The following is an 18,060-nucleotide window of genomic DNA, read 5'->3' on the forward strand; positions in this document are numbered from 1 at the left end:
CTCCAGTCGACAGGCTCCACTTACATTATCAAGCTGCCTTCTCTAACAAGGAGAAATCATTCCTTAGTCACTCTGTCTAATCTTCAATTAGACACAGTACCTTCTACCAATTTGATTTATAATCAGTAACTGACACAAAGCATTCTAGGACAGACGCCATTACTCTTATCTCCCACAATGATATTTATTACATTAATAACATTTCTAGCAAAAACAAGTAACAAGTTCAATAACTGAATTCACATTGACAGGTTTCATTTTGATCCATTAGCCAATTTGGAAAAAAGCCATATTGATCAAAGGGATTAAAAGTAAAAAAGCACCTTTTCCTTGCTACATATAATTTTTTAACACAATGGCTCTAAAACTCCAAACATATCATCAGATGCAAAATCCAATCGCAAGACTCTCAAGACATGGACTTGTGTCTTACATTTTTTTTTAAAGTAGTCACCTATACAGTTGTTATTAAAAAACCATATGCTTTAACTATTGGGCTGGAAGCTGAAAATACATCTGTGAGAATTAATTATACTCCATGGTAAATATCTTTGTACTTGCACTGAATGCTCATGTCACTGAGAACCTTAACTTAGTCTAAGACATTTTGAGAACTTACAACTATCACTTTTGGGAAACATTTTTTTGGTACGTCAGTCAAGTGCTGAGGGGATTTATTCTAAAATCTAGGGCTAGAATTTAAACTTTAAACACTCCCATCTGCAGGTAACACAATTATGAATATTCATATAGCCAGATACCTCTTAGATCATTAACACTTCAGAGCTATGCCTGATAAATGACTTTTGAAAAAGAATAATATAGAATTAGCTGAATTTATACTCCTGAAGCCACCTAAATTCATCTTTAAGGTTTTATATTTACAGTATTGTCAAGGAGAAATTATTAAAGAGTTACACTAATTATTTTCCAAGCTCTATTCTAGATGTCTGCTTATTAAGACTTGTAGTTTATGCAGAGGTGAACCACTGTCCTCTAAGATTACACTAAACTACTTCTTGTAGAGCTAATAGTAAAATACATCAACCCAAATCTTATGAAAGCAGCACATCCTCAGGAGTAGCTAGTATATAAAAAGTATCAACATCAGTGGTTTGAATATAAAAATTTATTTTTTTAAGTCAAAGTATGCAACAAATAAAACCTACAGAAAACAGATTTTCCCATCACAATCTGTTGCTTTACCAAATAATAGTTTGAAAACACATTCCTTCAGTCATTATAAAGTTCTTAAAATACAAAAGAAATTAAATCTGTAAGAAAGTCTAGTAGACCAGATGCTGTTGTCAGGACTTTTATATCGGTGGTTATGCTTCAGTACATCCCACGCCATCCACCTCCACTCATGCCACCTTGCCCATAGTAACCGCCACTGCCTCCACCACCACGGCCTTAGGGAAAAAAAGACATTAAGAACCGTTTAGAAGATATAAATGCGTAAGATATTAAAAATATACACAACATTGTAAATCAACTATACTCCAATTAAAAAAGAAAACAACAAAAAAAAGGGACTTCACTGGTGGCACAGTAAGACTCCACGCTCCCAATAGAGGGGGCCCAGGTTCAATCCCTGGTCAGGGAACTAGATCCCACAAGCATGCTGCAATTAAGGAGCCAGTGAACCACAACTAAGGAGCCCGCCTGCTGCAACTAATAAGGCCCAGCACAACCAAATAAGTAAATAAATATTTTTTAAAAAAAGAACAATAAATGAACTTTAACTCTGCACCACATAAGGGGACTAACACAAACTGAACCAGAGTAATCAGACACTTACCATAACCACCCAGGCCATCCGGAGTACCATATCCTCCACTGTAATTGTTCCCCATTCCCATTCTTCCAACAGATCCATAGCCTCCCTGATTATCTTTAAAAAAAAGAAAAAAAGTTTGAGACTGATTGCTAAGTGTCTAAGTCAGCTTATTTTAAAAACTTTACATACCCATTCCATCTCTGCCATAGGCTCCCATTCCAGAACCTCCCATTCCAGAGCCGCCTCCAGGAGTTGAATTCAAGAAGAGTTCAATGTATCGATGTTCTTTAGGGGAAAAAAAGTAATGTGGGAGAAAGGAATGATGGATCAAATTTATCAGCAGAAGTGTGAAAAGGTTGAATGGCTGATACTAACTTGAAAAAGTATGCTTGCAAATTCCTAGTGGAGTGACAAAGTGAAGGCCAGATAGGACTAAAATCTAAGTTTTGTTCAAACTGTTTAAGCTTGAACAAGTAACAAGTGTTTGACACCTCAGTTTCCTTATCTATAAAAGGGCTGACATTATTTTAGAACCTACTGGTATATGTCTTAAAAATATATTCCAGGCCCATTCATAGTATTGAATTAGAATATTGAGGGTAGCTTGAGGGTAGGGTCTGGAACAACTTATTAATATCAAGTGACTGATGTGTGGCCAGATTTGGGAATCACTAGTGGAGTTTAAAATTTAATGGCTTAAAAACAGATTTGATGACATGCAGGAATAAGTTACCCAAGTTATCAACGAATACGTTAAACAATTTGCAAATGGCAAGAAACTCAGGCAAGTACAAAAAACATACGTATTTTTTTCTCTTTAGTAACTTAAACTCTAATAATCTGTCAAGTATTAAGAGTGTGAGTAAACTTCAATAAAAAGCCCCCTAGGAAGCCACTGAAGTCTGAACTTATTAGAGGCCACATGGTTTCAGGCCCCAGACTGCTAAGAGTTACCTACAGATCCCAGAACCTCTTACATTTGAGGAATCACAAATAAGAAAGTTATACCACTTACGCATGTTATTCTTATCTTTAGACATGGCAGCTACTGCATCTTCATGTGTCACAAACTCTACATCTGCTTCTCCTGTTGCTCTGCCATCAGCTCCAATATCAATATGCACTCGGATTGGATTTAGTGGTGAGAAGAACTAAAGAAAACACTTATTTTACTTTTCTATATAAATTATTGAAAGCCAATTACCACACTTTGGTTTTAAGTATATTAAAACAAATGCAAAAGAAGAGATCTCTTTTAAAATAAGCCAGAGGATATTAAATTTAGAAAACATTTCTAAGTTAGAGAACAGTTTACCTTAAACAAATGAAAAAGCCATATTTTCCTTACTATACTGAGAGGGAGAAGAGTAAGCTCCCCTAGCCCACTCCCAAGAAAGGTATTTCAAAATTGTTTGAAAAAAGTCACCTGAGACTGACATATGAAGAGAAATTGGGTGTTAAATGACTCAGAACAATGGAGTTTGATAAACCTACCCACTGTATATGCAGAGCTCCCAAAATACATCATTTAGTTCTAATCACAAGTTAACCAGATTTAAGTGACCCCAAAAGGCACCTGGAACTTAGTCCAATTGGTTCTCAGTAAGATCAACAGCAAAATTTTTCTTTAAGTGCTAGCTGATAAATAAACACCCTCAGCTTTGTAGGCCACTGGGTCTCTATCACAACTACTCAGTGACTGACTTGGCCCCATGGGCCAAAATTTGCTGATTCTCTAACCAATTTGAAACAAACCATTTTCAAATCAGTAATAGCAGCATCTACTACCATTATTTTCAGTTCAATTTCTGATTATCACATAAGCCTAGAAAGCTAAACCACACCACTAAAACTTACTGACTTATCACATATTTACAACACTTTCAAAACTTGACACAAGGAAAATCTTCCAGTCAGCACCACTCTGCTCGTCAGTCTTTCACGAATTAACTGGACTTTATAAATGTAGCTTTTAACTTGCTTGAATCCTATGTAGGCTGGCACACAACAGACACACATTCATCAACTAGTGAAGGTAAGGACATATGTATTTTCCTTTTAAAGGGATTTTTGACATTAAAACTAAAAAGACAAAGATGAGTACATTAAAGAGTTTTCAAAATTTAGAGACTATGATTATGCATAAAGTAACTAATAAATTACCAAAATTACTCACATTAGCGATGTCATTTTCAGTTGCACGGAAAGGTAATCCCCTCATATGTACAAAATGACCACCATGAAAACCTGAGCTTGCATCACCAGCTCCACCATAGCCATGTCCTCCCATACCTAGAGAATAAGATTTCCAAAGATTATTTCTTCCCTATACACACCTTTTCCTATTTACACCCCTTTCTTTGACAATCCCAAGAAATCTTAATACTTAACAGTTGTTCTAAATATCAAATGGAGAATTTTCCTGTAAGTATACATCTGTATAAAGCCCTATGCAGGAATGCACTGAAATATGCCTGAGTTGACTTTTGTATACAAGTCACCTATATTACCACTAAGTGCATGTAAAGCAAATACTGAAATTCACCTAAAAATGACTATGTCTTTAATATATATTTTACCTCTTCCATCTCTCATTCTGTCATCAAAGCCATCATTTCCATAGCCATAATTATTATAGCCACCATAGTCATCAAAACCTCCATAACCTGTGTAATTTAAGGAGAAATACACGAATAAGCTTTGAAGAGACAAATTCTATAATCCAGTTTACAAAAGCATGTTTTGTGGCAAGCAGTCTGGCAACTCCGCCCTCCCACAAAGTTTGCAACTTCCAACTTAGTGCATATGAAAAAATCAGTTAACACTTAGTGGAAATTAAAAATATGAAAAGGATACATTTAGACATCAAAATTAATTTTCACCCTGATGCCAAACAGAAAATGTCAAAACGTAACAATCTTTAAAAAATTTTTGTGTTAAGTAAACCAGGTGCCAATATGTGCATCAATCAAGTCCCATAGCTGGCCATGGGAATCCATCTTTTCATGAACAGGTTTTAAAACCTAGTAGGTACTGAATTACTGCCATTTCTGTATTTCTTGACAAAGTGTCAGGAACATTAAGAAAATGACAACAGAACCTTTGTTCATTAGATACACATACCACCATCATATCCATCACCTCCTCGTCGCATTCTGTCATACATACTTCCACGCCCAGCTCCATAATAACCCCCTCTTCCTCCTATTGGTCTATCATATGGTCCCGGTCGCTGGCCCAGCAATCTTCTTGGTGGATCATAAAATCCTTTGATTTCACTCCTGCTACTTCTGAAGATCTCAATATACCTATTTGAAAATGGTTTAAGGTACAGGTTTCAGCATAAACGTACTAGAGTAAATAAAATATTGGGCAAAATGCAGTACGTTTTTCTACATCTAGATATAATCCAATTTAAATTGCCTAAATACATCAAAAGTTAACATTTTTTACACCTACAAACTTAAATAATTAATATTTAAGTTTTACATACAAATCATTTGAAAACAATTCACAAAATATAATTTTAAGCTTGTTTCCTTTAGTATGTAATAGGTGTTTAGAGAAAACAGGTGATTATACAAAAGCATTTATCAACAACATCCTACAAAAAATGGAAACAATCTAATTTTAATTTAAGCAAACTATTATAGCATTAATTCCCCACCCAAATCTGTAGTTTCCAAGTTAAATTTAGATAATTATCAATTCTTTTAAACTACCCCAGAAAAATGTTACTGTTACCCCCCCATTTAAGCAATAGTGACCCACAACCCCCAAAAATAAAAATTTAACACCATCCCAAACTCTCCATCCCCACCTGTGCCCTATTCTTTCCTTGTGTTTCCCCAGAGCATTTTCTGCTATCTCCTTTGAAGCAAACTGCACGAAGGCCTCCCCTGTGCTTCTCCCCTGGTAGTCCATCGTCAATGTTATCCCATTTGGCACGATTTCCAACCCTTTAACCCAAGGACAAATAACCCCATCAAGGGGAACAGTGTTAAAGGCTGAAACATTCCCATCTGAATCAAATATTTAAAACAAGTCTAAACAAAACAAAACAAAAAAGCTTAGTTTTCCCATCACCCCATAATATAAAAGGAAGATTTTTTTCAAATATTATTGGATTACATAAAAATTTCTCTGCGACCAACGTCTTTTAAAATTACACACACACACTCTAAAAGCCCACCTAATATTACATGGAAAAAAAAAATCAAACTTAACTACGCTCCATATGCTAATTCATGATTCATTTCATCACACATAATTACTCTCAAGTTTATTGCGTATTAGCTAGGTTTTATATATTTTTACACATTCTGTATTGAATATTAACTGGAGCACATTTCGTAACTTAATACATTAACCCAGATATACTCAAATCAAGAAGTCCCCCAAACAAATGGGTTTTACAAATTAAAAACTGAGCAATAGAAATATAAAATTAAAATACTACTAAACTTTGACTAATACTAGAGGTACCTTGAAAGAACTGAACTATTTCCTCTTTGCTGCAACCAAATGGCAGTCCACGAAGTCGTACTGTCCCATCACTAGCGTCATTTGGACCATTATGTTTCATAACCCAATCCATCTCAATACCGTTTGATTTAAATGCTATAAAAAATAAACAAGCACATAAAGCAGTCAATCAAAATACACTCTTGCCAGAGGTACTGAAGAAACACCTCTCAGTGGGTGCACAACAAGAAATGTTAACTATGGTTCAGTGACTTCAGTGACAGCATCACGATACAACGGTACAACACCTTTCTATTTGGGGGTAGACAAAAAGACTGCGAAAAGGCAGTGAAACCTGAACCCCCCACCACCACCAAAGTACTGAATTTCTAAGTATCAAATATTATATATTAACCAATTTTAAGAAAACTTACATAATTCCACCATCAGTCTTCAAACTCTATTTCTTCACCCTGTCATCTTAATGTCAACTCTAGCCTCTTCCTCACATCTCAAATTTTCCACGTTTTATTATTCACTTGAATAGTTATGCAAATTCTTTAAAACTTAATTACCCAAAAGTTGTATATAGTACCATCATTCATTCACAGTAAGAGCCTAAGTCACAAGTACAATGAGTATCCTCCTTTGATGTTGGAAAAATGGTATTAAAAGTCTCAACTTAATAGATGCACTATAATTCTGAACACACCAAATTGTTTTCGAAGGGGGAAAAATTCCTATCTGTGTTTAAACCTGATTTAAACACTCCCCAAAAGCAAGTTTTACAATTACTGAGTTAATTAGGCTGACTTTTAAAACTGAGATAAAAAGGCACTCAAAAGTGAATGGCTTTCAGTTTTTTGAAGCCACCTGTTTAGAAATTATTGAAGACAGTAATATTAAAAACCAGTTTACTCACTACTTTAAACAGAACTTTAAAAAAAGTAATGCAATCACATTCAAAAAGTATTAAAAACGGTACCAGACACCCTCATTCCCCCCCAAAATAAGAACCCATCCACCAAATTCCCTTCCCAAGAGACAATCATCTTTTCTTTTAAAATTCCCGAACATTTTAAAGAGGTTAATGCAGAAGTCCTTCAGCTGCAGAAACTTACCACATCTTATAAATTTCACTATGCAGCTGTAGGAATCCTACTCACCTGAATATTTCAAACCTTTCCCTCACCACCTCCTCCCCTGTAAACAAAACAATTTGTTCACTTGATTCCTTTAAGCTTGAGGATTATATTTCATATAAACAGTATTCACTAATATTTAATTTCACACAATGTAATTATCAGTGCAACTGTTAGGGGTAGCATCTCAAAAGAGTAAAATTTTTTCCCTAGAATCCACACGTTTAAAACAAGCTAATGTAGAAATTATCCAAATGTGGTTATTAAGCAAATACCTCTGGCATACGAATCACGTGAATCACATCTGGTACTTGTTTCCCTATTTTTTTTGAACGCTAAGTGCCACTCTAGGCACAGATGTTCAAAATAGGAATGCAAATTTTTATCTGACATTACAACTAATTATTATGCACAAAAATAACTGGGAAGAACTTTTAAGAGAAAGGAAACCCTGGGTTTGAATCCCTAGTCTGCCACTCACTGGCTACTTAATTTAAGCAAACTACTTAACCTCTGCATTTAACTGTAAAGTGCAGCAGTGGTACTTATACCTCACTGGACTGTTAAGGAATTCGTGCTTGGTCTGCAACATGGTAATCATTCAATGGTGGCCATTGTTATTGGATTTTAAGGGGCCCTGTAAAACTAATGAAATAACCCACAAACAAAATAACTGAACCTTAAAGGATAGGAAACCACCCTGAATCTTGAAAGGAAATAAGGACTGTTAACAAGTCTTTTTCAAAGTCAACAAAGGCTTAAGTTTTCAAGTGTCCTTAGGAACTGTCTAAAGCAGAGAGAAAGAAGAAAAAAAGGGGTCTCTGGAAATGTTTACTAGGATATGTGATTAGCTAGACAATTAAAAAAATAGCTCTAGAGTCACCCTGAAAGTAGACTTGCAGAAAAAAATTGAGACATTTTGGAGATCTTTATCGTTTTCTTAACAAAAACTGTCAGCAACCTAAAAACTGTTTTCTACAAAGGGGAATTTAAGAACAGAATAGGAAAAAATAGGGAGACTCTAACCTCAAATATTAACTTCCTCACGAAAAACTTAAGAACTTCGAAAAGCCAATCTAATCTGTTGTGAAAAGACCGTAGATATGGTAGTTTTATTTCATTTAGAACATTCCTTTTTTTCAACGTAAAGGTACTGTTTCAGTAACAAATACCAAAAACAAAAACTGACGTATCTTTACTATAAATCTTATTAGCACTTTCCAAGAAATACTAGGCAAGAAAACTAGTTCTGATTTTTGGATCAGCCTATATCAATGAGACCTATATAAAAACAACAAACATAGCCTATAAAAAAATACCAAGCTGTTAACACAATTCTAAATCAGGATAAATTAAGCAGATTCGGAAGACAAACTATTTTATAGGGTGACTTTCCATCCCATGTTTATGAAGAGTACACAACAAAGAAAGCCATACTCTACTATCTCTTCAAAACTCAAAATTTGAACCTAGAATTCTATTTACAAAACAAAACCAAGAGGAACTCTAAACACATAAAAAAAGACAATCTTCTCTAATACCTTAATAAAGCTGTCGGCAACTACCTAAATGGCATTTCCTAATTATTCAGGATAATCCACCTCAACCTTTCTTCGTAACAGTGTCATGGCTAATCACAATGCTTTTTAAAGAATTCCTAGTGTTAGCACCAATTAAAATACCAGCAGTTGAAATACTAAAATAACTTCAGTCAGTTCTATATGAGATTTTAAATATAATTTCCTAAACATTATGCTAAGTGAAAAAAGCCAGTCACAAAAGACCACATGTTGTGTGATTTTAAATGGGTGAAGTCTATGGTATGTGAACTGTATCCCAAAGCTGTTAAGAAAAAGCATCTAACAGAGGCCAAGAGATAAAATTCCTTTATAACATAGAGGCATATACTATTTTCCTAAGTATAATACATACAGTAAGAGTTTGATGCATTAATAACTTTCTAAATGGTAGTCCACTGCTGCTAAAAAGATGAGAAGGAACTTCAAAATTTGGTCAATAAGTGGTGATGAAATGCTTAACATGGTAATTTTACATCATTTCCCTTTCACTGTGCTTGCTCCTTAACTGAATTTTTAATTTTTTTTGGCCACACCATGAGGCATGTGGGATCTTAGTTCCCTGACCAGGGATGGAACCCGTGCCCGCTGCATTAGGAGCGCGGCGTCTTAACCACTGGACCGCCAGGGAAGTCCCATCATTAATTTCAAATAAAAACAAAATTAGAGACACCTCTAGTACCTAAAGGTGGTGAGGTCTCTAAAATGATCAAGTTCTTCTCTAGAACAATGTTACCAGCCACTGCAATTCAGCCAAGAACACCAGAACACAGTTATTAAAAATATAAAGGCAATTAGATGGATTTCCAGATTATGATGCAGATGAAAAAGAGGGCAGAAAAAAAGGTTTCTAGAGTAATCCAATCTGGGAAACTGTTACATCACATACTAGGAAACTAGTATAGAAAACTCTGGGCTGTCTTTTCAAAGTCCACAAGAATCATAAAACATCTTCAACAACAGGAAGAGTTTTTTGTTTTTAAAGCTGGAAAAATAGCCTGCCTGTCCCTTTTGTATGGTCTTCAGTGAAAATTACAGAACCAGTTCTCCGACTGTTCTAAGGACCGAAAATCATCACAGCATCACATGACTGAACTTGCAGTTTGTCTTTCTGTTGAGCAGGCTTATTTTCTTGGTCAAAACGTTACTACAGCCCTACACCAAATAGAAAACATGCTTAGCTACCAAAAGAAAATAAACCCTAACTGTATTTTGAAGTATCTTACTTCTACAGCCTTAATCCCCAAACAATCTCTGCAGAAAATCCAACCCTTGGAGATTTAATCATTCAATTCCTATACACAGTTTTGCCATCACTGATTGTGTTTTAACAACCGTTCCCCCAAAATAAAACTCCTTAAATTCTAACCCAATCAATATTTACCAAACTACACAAAACCACTGCTAAACCATCCCACCCCCGCCCACAGGTTCCAAAAGCCTGGTTCCACAGTTCACTGGATCCAGACGACCTATTTGAAATAAGTCCATTTCACATTCCTATCTGCTAAGTCACCGGCTTTTCTGCTTACAAAACAATTACCCACAAAGTCTTTCGATACGTTTAAGAGAAGCGTGGAAAATAAAACCCTTTGGAAAATGAGTACGTACTCTTTTCGAAGTTCCAAATCTGGACTATAAGGGCCGGCTAAGCGTCCTTTATTCCGCCCCGGAGACTTTTCGTTTATCTAGCTGCCCTAGAGACCAAAGAGCTAGGGAGAGTACGCCCCTTCCCCCCCTCCCCGCCCGGCAGCCAAGCCTGGCTTAAAAACCTTCGCCACCGGGCGGCGGAATTACAAAGGAGGCCGTCTGGCTCCTTTGTCCTGGATTTGGGAGTTGAGCGCCTTCGTCGCCATTGGCTTTCCTCCCCCAGCTCCAGCCTCTCTCATCTTGGGAATCTGCGTCAGAAGTCACTCGCAGTCCCGCCGGCCCAGGTAGCCCAGCCGAGACTGCGGAGGAAGGGAGGCCGCGGTGGGAGGCCAGGCCCATCTGGCGCCATTTCCATCGGGAGCGCGCCCGACGGCCCAGATCCTCCCGCCGCCCAAGTGCCCAGCCTTTCCCTGCTCGCTTCCTTCCCCACCCTCATCCCTTCCACGGACCTTTAACCACCCCCCGGACTTATAAATCAGTTTTCGGAAGCTGAGGGGCAAAAAACAGAAAGAGAGGAGAAGGGCGGGAAGCTGAGGTGGCCGCGCCGCCGTACCCAAAATGGCGGAGGCCAAACCAGCAGGGAAAGAAGAAGTGCTGGATGACCCCCCCACTTCGGGGCTCGGTTTCGTTCACTGAATTCCACCTGAGTAAACCCTCCCCCCGGCAGGCCGCCCTCCTTGAAGTGGGAGATCGCCTAGGAGGCGCAGCCTGGCCGCCTCCGAGCGGCGACCTCCACACTTCCCCCCCGCAGCCCCACCCCCTCCCAGTCGCTCTTTCGTCCTTCTCCCGACTCCGCTCTCGAAACCACCAGCCCAACCTACCCCCTTTTACTTCAGATACCCTGTCGGGCGACAGTAGCACCGACTCCGGTGCTCAGGGGGTCCGGTCGTGAGCAGGGAGAAGTCGCCCGCCCCGTGCAGCGTTCCCACAACGGTTCTTCCAACCGTCTCCGGCGGCGGCAACCGCTAAGGGAGCTGCGCAGCAGAGCGACTGGCTTGGGGGGATGGGAGAGAGCGAGCGAGGAGGAGGGGGTGGAGCGAGAGCGAGGAAGACCGGCAGGCCCCACTCACGCGAGACAAGAGAGTCGGCCCAGCCTTGGAGCGGACGGCAGGAAGTGCGCTTGCGCGTTGGTGGGAAGCCCGGTTGTTGGGGGGAGAGGTGGAGAGGAGCCCGGAGGTAGTCCAGTTAAAGAAAGAGGTTGCGAACTCCACCTTTTTGCTTCCCATAAAACTATCAGATCCTCAGAGGTCACCTTTCTGCTCTCTCGGGGAGGATGTGAAGAGGCAATAGTGGTCCTGTGTTGCAGGAACCGTGGCGTCGGGGTTTGGAAAAGTTCTCTGCTGCTCTGCCGCACCAAGAACAAGTTCGGTAAAGGCCCCGCCCCTACCTCAGCGTCACCTGCGTGGAAAGGGAGCCACGTGGTTCGGCTGCCAAACGTGGGGAGGGCATTTCTTGTCCACCATGTTTGCATTATGCGGTAAAAATAGTAGGGCTTCTCAGCTGGGAAGATACAAGAGTATCCACCAGGCCCTGATTTAGGTTCTTGGGCTGGGGCTCCTTCCCCCGGCTTTGGCACTGCCGGCCCAGCCGCCCCAACGTGGCCCTCGTTGGGGGCGCGGGGGAGGCTGTTCATGCTTGAAGTTTCCTTGCAGATCACTCCTCGCTTCCTGTTCTCGCTTTCGCATTTTCTCTCACCTGTAATGTCTCCCATTTTGTAATCTCAGTGACCCATCAGCCGCTTGAGGCACCCGATTTCGGGTTGTTTTCTGAATAGTGCTTTGCATTCTTGAAAATTGCGCGAACAAGTGACGCCTAATAAATAATTTTTGGTTGTGCAGACTCGCATACCACCGAGGTTCCTAGTGACAGCTTTTAGGGAAAAACAAAAACAAAACCCAAAAAACAAGCAAGTCTAATTTCTGTAAGAGTGGAGGGCAGTCCTGGTACCGAGATCAATGCAAGTTAAAGTGCAAACGAAGGAACGTATGTCAAATGCGAGGGAGAGAAGGAAATGAGTTAGAGTACACGAATGTTCCCGAAGGTTGCAAATGTGGACGAACCTAAGTTGTACACCTTCAGTATCCAAAGACTTTGTACTTTGTACTACAGGCACTAGGAAGCCCGTCGAGAGTGGGATGAGGGGGCGCAAGGGGTATTAGCAGTGGAGAAGCTTGAATAATTTCTTTCATGAGGTTTGCAGTGTGTAGGGTGGAGACAGGAGGCCAGTTACCGTCATATAATGGAAACTTCCATTTCGTGGCTTTAATTCATTCTCAAACTTGCGTAAGGCAAGTGTGCGACAGTAAGAATTGTCTGGGTCATAATGCCCTACTGTCTTTCTTGAGACCACTCCCTCAAAATAACCCTTAGAGAAAGGGAGAAGGGGCAATGTCATCATTTACAAGAGATAGAAAAACGAAACTGGATAATGTAATAAGGATAGCTCACAATTATTGAGAGCTTGCTTGAGCTAGGTGCTGTGCTTAATTCACTGACTCTTTATAACCCTGAAAAATAATTATTATTATCCCTGCTTTACAGATGGTATGCCTGAGTTCTAGAGAAATGTAAAAAGTTGCCCAAGGTCATACACCTAGTGGCAGAAGCTAGGATTTAAACCCAAGTGGTTTTTACTCCAGGGGCTTAGGGTCTTAAAGCACTATGTACCTACCTGGGGATGTAAATAACCTTTAAGGGAACAAACATCATTTTAGGCCAAATGAAGTTACTTCTTTTTTTTAAGAAGTGGATCTTTTTTTTTTTTTGCGTTACGCGGCCACTGTTGTGGCCTCTCCCGTTGCTGAGCACAGGCTCCGGACGCACAGGCTCAGCGGCCATGGCTCAGGGGCCTAGCCGCTCCGCGGCATGTGGGAGCTTCCTAGGCCGGGGCACAAACCCGTGTTCCCTGCATCGGCAGGCGGACTCTCAACCACTGCGCCACCAGGGAAGCCCGATGTGGACCATTTTTAAAGTATTAAATTTGTTACAATATTGCTTCTGTTTTATGTTTTGGTTTTTTAGCCCCAAGTCATGTGGGATCTTAGCTCCCTGACCAGGGATCGAACCCGCACCCCCTGTATTGGAAGGCGAAGTCTTAACCACTGGACTGTCAGGGAAGTCCCCAAATTGAAGTTATTTCTAACTAACACTGCAGTTAGCATCTCTGGAGACCTGCAGTTAACGGTTTATTGGCTGGAGACTTTTGAACAGGACTGAAACTTGGTATCTTGGTGTCTGACGCTGTGAGGGTGTCGGGGGAGCTTTCTTTTCTCTCTCTAATAATTGCTTTATTAGTAAGACTCCAAGCTCCCGCTTCAGGTGGAGTTCTTCCCTGGATTCAAATTACATCACTACTTTATCCTTTCTGTCTTTCAGTCTGATTTGGTAGATGGAATTCTGTAATCCCTTTTACCCCTTGCGTGAATTCAAACAATCTGTTTACTGCCTGAATGAGTTTGGCATTCTCTCCACATGTTTTTATTGTTGTGGGCCATAATCCTAAAATCATTCTTAAGACTTTTCACCACCAAACTGCAATGCTTTCTTTGTTTTTTTGGCCACATTTCGTTGTATTGGGCATTCTGCTGTTTGCCAGTGTGAATGCTTGGGAAGGACTTGAAATTAGCACATGCATGCCTTTGATTTTTTTATTATTACAGCAAGTAGGAAGTTTTGAGTTTAAAAAAAAGTATGTTACATAGGGGTAAACTTAATTTTTATTTGGCTTCCTATTTTATTACTTTTCTCAAAAAAAAAAGTCTATCAACTATTCTCATTTGCAAGTTGAGTCCTGTAAGGCTTGGTGAGATTGGCTCACCATTGCTCCAGTGGTCCGTACTGAATTGTTTCCAGATTGGTCTCTGTGGAATTGTTTCCATAGAGATGGTTAGAACTAAGGACTCGCAGCTGCTTTTTTTTTTCTCTCTCTTTGTCTTCCTTTTCGTCATTTCAGTGCTTTCCTATTAGTACAGAGATCAGAGGGACCCTGCAGAGGGTCTTGTTAGAGGCCAAAATGAGAGAAGAGATGAAAAAGGAGAAGGAAATAGAAGTACCCACACGGCCCAGAGGAAAACAAGACAGCTAACACGTGATCCTGATTATACCACCAGATGAAGGAAACAGGAAAATTCCATGCAGAGCCTGAAAAAGAAAGAAAGAGAAATTGAAAGAGACTGTACTCTTTTGGGGGAGGGAAGGCATATTAACTAAAAATTGGCTAAGATAGTTGTTCACATACCACCACTGGCATTCTGAAATAACGTAAAAACTGGATTACAATATTTTTATCTACAGGAAAATCAAATAAGCTAAAAACGTAACAAACCCACAAATAAGTTTCTAGGAGTGTGTCTAATTAAGGTAGTTAATGCCTTTTGAACACTAAATCTGTCTTACTAAGGTTTTGTGAAATGCTTGTTCTTTGATTTATATCATATATATCTACTCTCTTTAGAAAGCAGTAGTCTTCTCCATCATGATTCAAAATTATTTCTCAAGACAAGACTTAATTACAGTTTACATTCTTGATACTTGTTTGTATCTTCAAGTCACCCTAGTGTTCATTCTGGGATTAGGGAAACCAACAGGTCTCATCCAATTGGAATAATTACTAAGTAAACAAATCGCAACTTAAAAGGAAAAAAGCACCCAGCACACTTTCTCTAATTTTTGAAAATAATTAAAAGTGTTGAACATTATTTCTGTCCCAGTGGATTGCTGTGAAGAACAGGGAAAGCAGCTACAAAAGATAGCTACTTAAGGAATTTAAGTCAAACTATTGTACTGCTTTTCATATTTTATAAGCACATTGATAACTTAGAAAACACTGTACCGTTAAGAGTAACACACCATTCCCCTCTCCCCCCACACATGATTTTAAGCTTCTGAGTGGTAGATAAAAATATGTTTCTTCATATATGTACCTATGCCTCTTAGTGTACAAATAACTATGGTTATATTGGGGGTGGAGGCACTTATTTAAGTAACTAATTTTCACCACAGTCTAGCAAAGAAGACCCAGCAGAGATGATGAGCTCTTAAATTAGAACAATGGTACTGGGATAGATATAAGAGGATGTCTTTGAGATATTTAGGAGCCATTATCAGCAGGATTTAGTGATTGATTAGAGAAGCTGTGGATGGATAGTAAAAAGTCAAGGATGAGTTATTTTTGGTTTAGGGTTTGATGGTGGGGATAGTAACTGACATAGGGAATATAGGACTTGAGTATACTGATTTTGAGGTGCCATATACAATCCAAGTGGATGTGTCTAGTAGGAAATTAATATGTGCTAGGATATATAGCTGGCATTCACCAACGTATATTTTGCTTTTACATTCTGATAGTTTAGGGAGATAGGCTCAGGCTAGGTAAATTTGGTCTAGAATCTCTTGTAAAAACTGGAATGAGAACAGATTAACTTACAATGAGGAATAATGAGAAATATAATCCAAACAGATTGACTGCATCTTGTCCCTATGTTTTGCAGTGGCTGCTTCTGAATATTATATATAAAAAAATTATACTTTACAAGTAAGTACTAGGGTTGTAATATACAGCGTGACGACTATAATTAACACTACTATATGATGTATGAAAGTTGTTAAGAGAGTAAATCCTAAAAGTTCTCATTACAAGGAAACATTTTTCTTATTTTGCTTTCTCTTTTTATTGTGTTTATAAGAGGTGATGGATGCTAACTAAACTTCAGTAATCATCTCAGAATATATATGTCAAACTATTATGCTATATACCTTAAACTTACACAGTAATGTGTAACAATTGTATCTCAGTAAAACTGGGGGAAAAAAAAAATCATGCTGGGGCTTCCCTGGTGGCGCAGTGGTTGAGAGTCCGCCTGCTGATGCAGGGGACGTGGGTTCGTGCCCTGGTCCGGGAAGATCCCACATGCTGTGGAGCGGCTGGACCCGTGAGCCATGGCCACTGAGCCTGCGCGTCCAGAGCCTGTGCTCCGCAACAGGAGAGGCCACAGCAGTGAGAGGCCCGCGTACCGCAAAAAAAAAAAAAAAAAAAAAAAAAAAAAATCATGCTGTATTACTTAGTATTGCTGTTAACAAATTACTCTAAAACTTAGCAGCTTAAAAAACAGACTTTTATTATTTCATTGTTTCTGTGGGTGCCTCTGGCTCAGGGTCTCTTATAAAGCTGCAATCAAAAGTGTCAACAGGGGGCTTCCCTGGTGGCGCAGTGGTTAAGAATCTGCCTGCCAATGCAGGGGATATGGTTTTGAGCCCTGGTCTGGGAAGATCCCACATGCCGCAGAACAACTAAGCCCGTGAGCCACAACTACTGAGCCTGTGCTCTAGAGCCCATGAGCCACAACTACTGAGCCCGTGTGCCACAACTACTGAAGCCTGTGCGCCTAGAGCCCATGCTCTGCAACAAGAGAAGCCACCGCAATGAGAAGCCCATGCACTGCAACGAAGAGTAGCCCCCGCTCGTCACAACTAGAGAAAGCCCATGTGCGGCAATGAAGACCCAACGTGGCCAAAGATAATAAATAAATTAATTAATTAATTAAATTTTTTAAAAAAAGTGTCAGCTGGGCCTGCAGTTACTCAAGGCTCAACTGATGGAAGATCTGCTTCCAAGCGCCCTTACATGGTTATTGGCAGGCCTCAGTTTTGTTTTGTTTTTTTTTAATTATTTAAAAATTTTAGAATAGTTGTAGGTTTACAAAAGTTGCCAAGATAGTACGAAGAGTTCCTGTATACCTCTCACTCAGTTTCCTTTGTTGTTAACATCTTACATTCTATGGTATGTTTGTCACAAGTAATGAACCAGCATTAGTCCATTGCTGTTAACTAAACGCTGCACTTTATTTGGGGTTCACTTGTTTTTCTGTAACATCCTTTTTGTGTTCCAGTATCTGATCTGGGATGCTAAATTACATTAGTCAACATTTTCCTTAGCATCCTCTAGTCAAGTACTTTGTAGAATATCCTTCAGTTGGAATTTCTCTGATGTCTTTGGCATCATTAGACAAGAGTAATGTGTTCTTGGGAAGAAGACTACAGAAGTAAAGTGCCATTCCCATCACACCATATCAAAAGTATATGCTGTCAACATGACTTATCACTGATGGTGTTACCTTTAATCACCTGGGTGAGGTAGTGTTTGCCAGATTTCTCCACTGTGAAGTTGCTTTTTATCCTCTTCCTACGGTCTACTCTTTTGGAAACAAGTCACTGAGTGCACCCATACTCAAGGGGTATTTAAACTCCATCTCCTGGAAGCCACCGCAAGGAGAAGTCCGCACACGTCGACGAAGAGTAGCCCCCACTCTCTGCAACTAGAGAAAGCCCGCGCGCAGCGGCGAAGACCCAACGCAACCAAAAATATAAATAAATTTATATAAATAAATAACCTCCATCTCCTGGAAGAGAGAGTAGCTAGATAAATTATTTGATATTATTCTGTAAGGTT

General features: G+C 39.4%; 2 protein-coding genes across 10 annotated transcripts in view; one reads left to right on the forward strand and one right to left on the reverse strand.

The window, feature by feature from the left end:
• Positions 1-159: 159 nt before the first annotated feature.
• On the reverse strand, positions 160-11,975 carry HNRNPH3 (heterogeneous nuclear ribonucleoprotein H3). 7 transcript variants are annotated; one of them, XM_024765551.1, is made up of 10 exons: positions 11,866-11,975; positions 6,266-6,400; positions 5,601-5,739; positions 4,904-5,088; positions 4,360-4,446; positions 3,957-4,072; positions 2,796-2,931; positions 1,970-2,065; positions 1,802-1,894; positions 160-1,412 (listed from the first exon to the last, which is right to left on the reverse strand). In XM_024765551.1, exons 2-10 carry the CDS (start codon positions 6,375-6,377, stop codon positions 1,336-1,338), a joined length of 1,041 nt encoding a protein of 346 aa, XP_024621319.1. In that variant the 5' UTR covers positions 6,378-6,400; positions 11,866-11,975; the 3' UTR covers positions 160-1,335. The 7 variants fall into 7 exon arrangements, with proteins under 7 accessions (XP_024621319.1, XP_024621318.1, XP_024621324.1 ...); XM_024765550.1 differs by lacking the exon at positions 11,866-11,975 and adding an exon at positions 11,684-11,815; XM_024765556.1 differs by lacking the exon at positions 11,866-11,975 and adding an exon at positions 11,454-11,660.
• PBLD (phenazine biosynthesis like protein domain containing) overlaps positions 10,787-18,060 on the forward strand; it is a 35,166-nt gene continuing 27,892 nt past the window's right edge. For 2 of the 3 annotated variants that reach the window (XM_024765562.1, XM_024765564.1), the window contains exon 1: positions 11,847-11,981. The gene's annotated coding sequence lies outside the window, so the exon portion shown is untranslated. Of the gene's footprint in view, positions 10,898-11,846; positions 11,982-18,060 lie in introns of those variants that run through there. The other variant, XM_024765563.1, reaches the window with a different exon arrangement.

The sequence above is a fragment of the Neophocaena asiaeorientalis genome, unplaced genomic scaffold (assembly GCF_003031525.2).
Source record: "Neophocaena asiaeorientalis asiaeorientalis breed wild unplaced genomic scaffold, Neophocaena_asiaeorientalis_V1.1 scaffold31, whole genome shotgun sequence".
NCBI lineage: Eukaryota > Metazoa > Chordata > Mammalia > Artiodactyla > Phocoenidae > Neophocaena > Neophocaena asiaeorientalis.

What these genes read in the sequence shown, in the direction of transcription:
- HNRNPH3 (XM_024765551.1), bottom strand. Translation starts at nt 6,377, where the DNA reads ATGGATTGGGTTATGAAACATAATGGTCCAAATGACGCTAGTGATGGG. An exon ending in CTGAAAATGACATCGCTAAT is followed by an intron (nt 2,932 to 3,956) that starts GTGAGTAATTTT and finishes TGTTTTCTTTAG; the next exon opens with TTCTTCTCACCACTAAATCC. An exon ending in CTATGGCAGAGATGGAATGG is followed by an intron (nt 1,895 to 1,969) that starts GTATGTAAAGTT and finishes TTTTTTTTAAAG; the next exon opens with ATAATCAGGGAGGCTATGGA.